Below are 1,162 nucleotides of genomic sequence, written 5' to 3'. Positions count from 1 at the left end.
TTAGAACCCCGCCCGGGTTGACTCAGTTGCATCTTCGTCTCGCTTGCTGACTTGCGGCCCTCCGTTGGGCTGCAACAGGTATCGAATCTAGAGTACCACGTTACTCCTGCGTGGATATCTTCCGTGATGACCGTATCGAAATCATTGCCAACGACCCAGGGGTAACCGAACCACACCCTCGTTCGTTGCTTTCACAGACACAGAGCGTCTCATCGGTGATGACGCGAAGAACCAAGTCGCCATGAACCCCGCCAACACAGTCTTCGACGCAAAGCGACTCATTGGTCGTAAGTTCGCCGACCCTGAGGTCCAGGCTGACATGAAACACTTCCCCTTCAAGATCACCGACAAGGGCGGTAAGCCTGTCATTCAAGTCGAGTTCAAGGGCGAGACTAAGGAGTTCACTCCTGAGGAGATCTCCTCAATGGTCCTCACCAAGATGAGAGAGACTGCGGAGGCGTATCTTGGCGGCACTGTCAACAATGCCGTCGTCACCGTCCCCGCCTACTTCAACGACTCCCAGCGTCAAGCTACCAAGGATGCTGGTCTTATTGCCGGCCTCAATGTCCTCCGTATCATTAACGAGCCCACTGCGGCTGCTATTGCTTACGGTCTCGACAAGAAAGCTGACGGTGAACGCAATGTTCTGATCTTCGACTTGGGCGGCGGTACTTTCGATGTGTCTCTCCTCACCATCGAAGAGGGTATCTTCGAGGTCAAGTCCACTGCCGGTGACACCCACTTGGGTGGTGAGGACTTTGATAACCGCCTCGTTAACCACTTTGTCTCGGAGTTCAAGAGAAAATTCAAAAAAGGTTAGTAAAATATCCCCAGATATTTGTTTTCTTAATTTTTTTTTTTTTTTTTTTTTTTTTTTATCCGATCGTTACAAACCTACAAGCCTACAATTGCCCCTCCCCCCCCCCAACCTTCTTCACGCCCATTTTTCTCTTCTTACCTATACTAACCGCCCTCCAGATCTCTCCGCCAACGCACGTGCACTCCGCCGTCTCCGCACTGCTTGCGAACGTGCCAAGCGCACCCTCTCCTGTGCTGCTCAGACTTCCATTGAAATTGACTCCCTATATGAGGGTATCGATTTCTACACCTCTATCACCCGTAACAAAGGGTCGAGGAGCTTTGCCAGGATCTCTTCCGTTCC

At 51.5% G+C, this 1,162-nt stretch overlaps 1 protein-coding gene across 1 annotated transcript in view; it reads left to right on the top strand.

Annotated features, from left to right (window-relative positions):
* Window positions 1–241: 241 nt before the first annotated feature.
* The window catches only part of HCAG_01398 (heat shock 70 kDa protein 7), a gene marked incomplete at both ends in the record, with an annotated part of 1,785 nt that continues 864 nt past the window's right edge, over window positions 242–1,162 (top strand). The window contains 2 exons of the mRNA XM_001544301.1: window positions 242–815; window positions 979–1,119. Coding sequence (XP_001544351.1) covers window positions 242–815; window positions 979–1,119 — 715 coding nt within the window. The remainder of the gene's footprint in view (window positions 816–978; window positions 1,120–1,162) is intronic.

Source organism: Histoplasma capsulatum, genomic scaffold (genome assembly GCF_000149585.1).
Source record: "Histoplasma capsulatum NAm1 scaffold_1 genomic scaffold, whole genome shotgun sequence".
In the NCBI taxonomy this organism is placed as follows: Eukaryota; Fungi; Ascomycota; class Eurotiomycetes; order Onygenales; family Ajellomycetaceae; genus Histoplasma; species Histoplasma mississippiense.
Note: the sequence above shows the minus strand (reverse complement) of the source record. Positions and strands in the feature narration are given on the sequence as shown.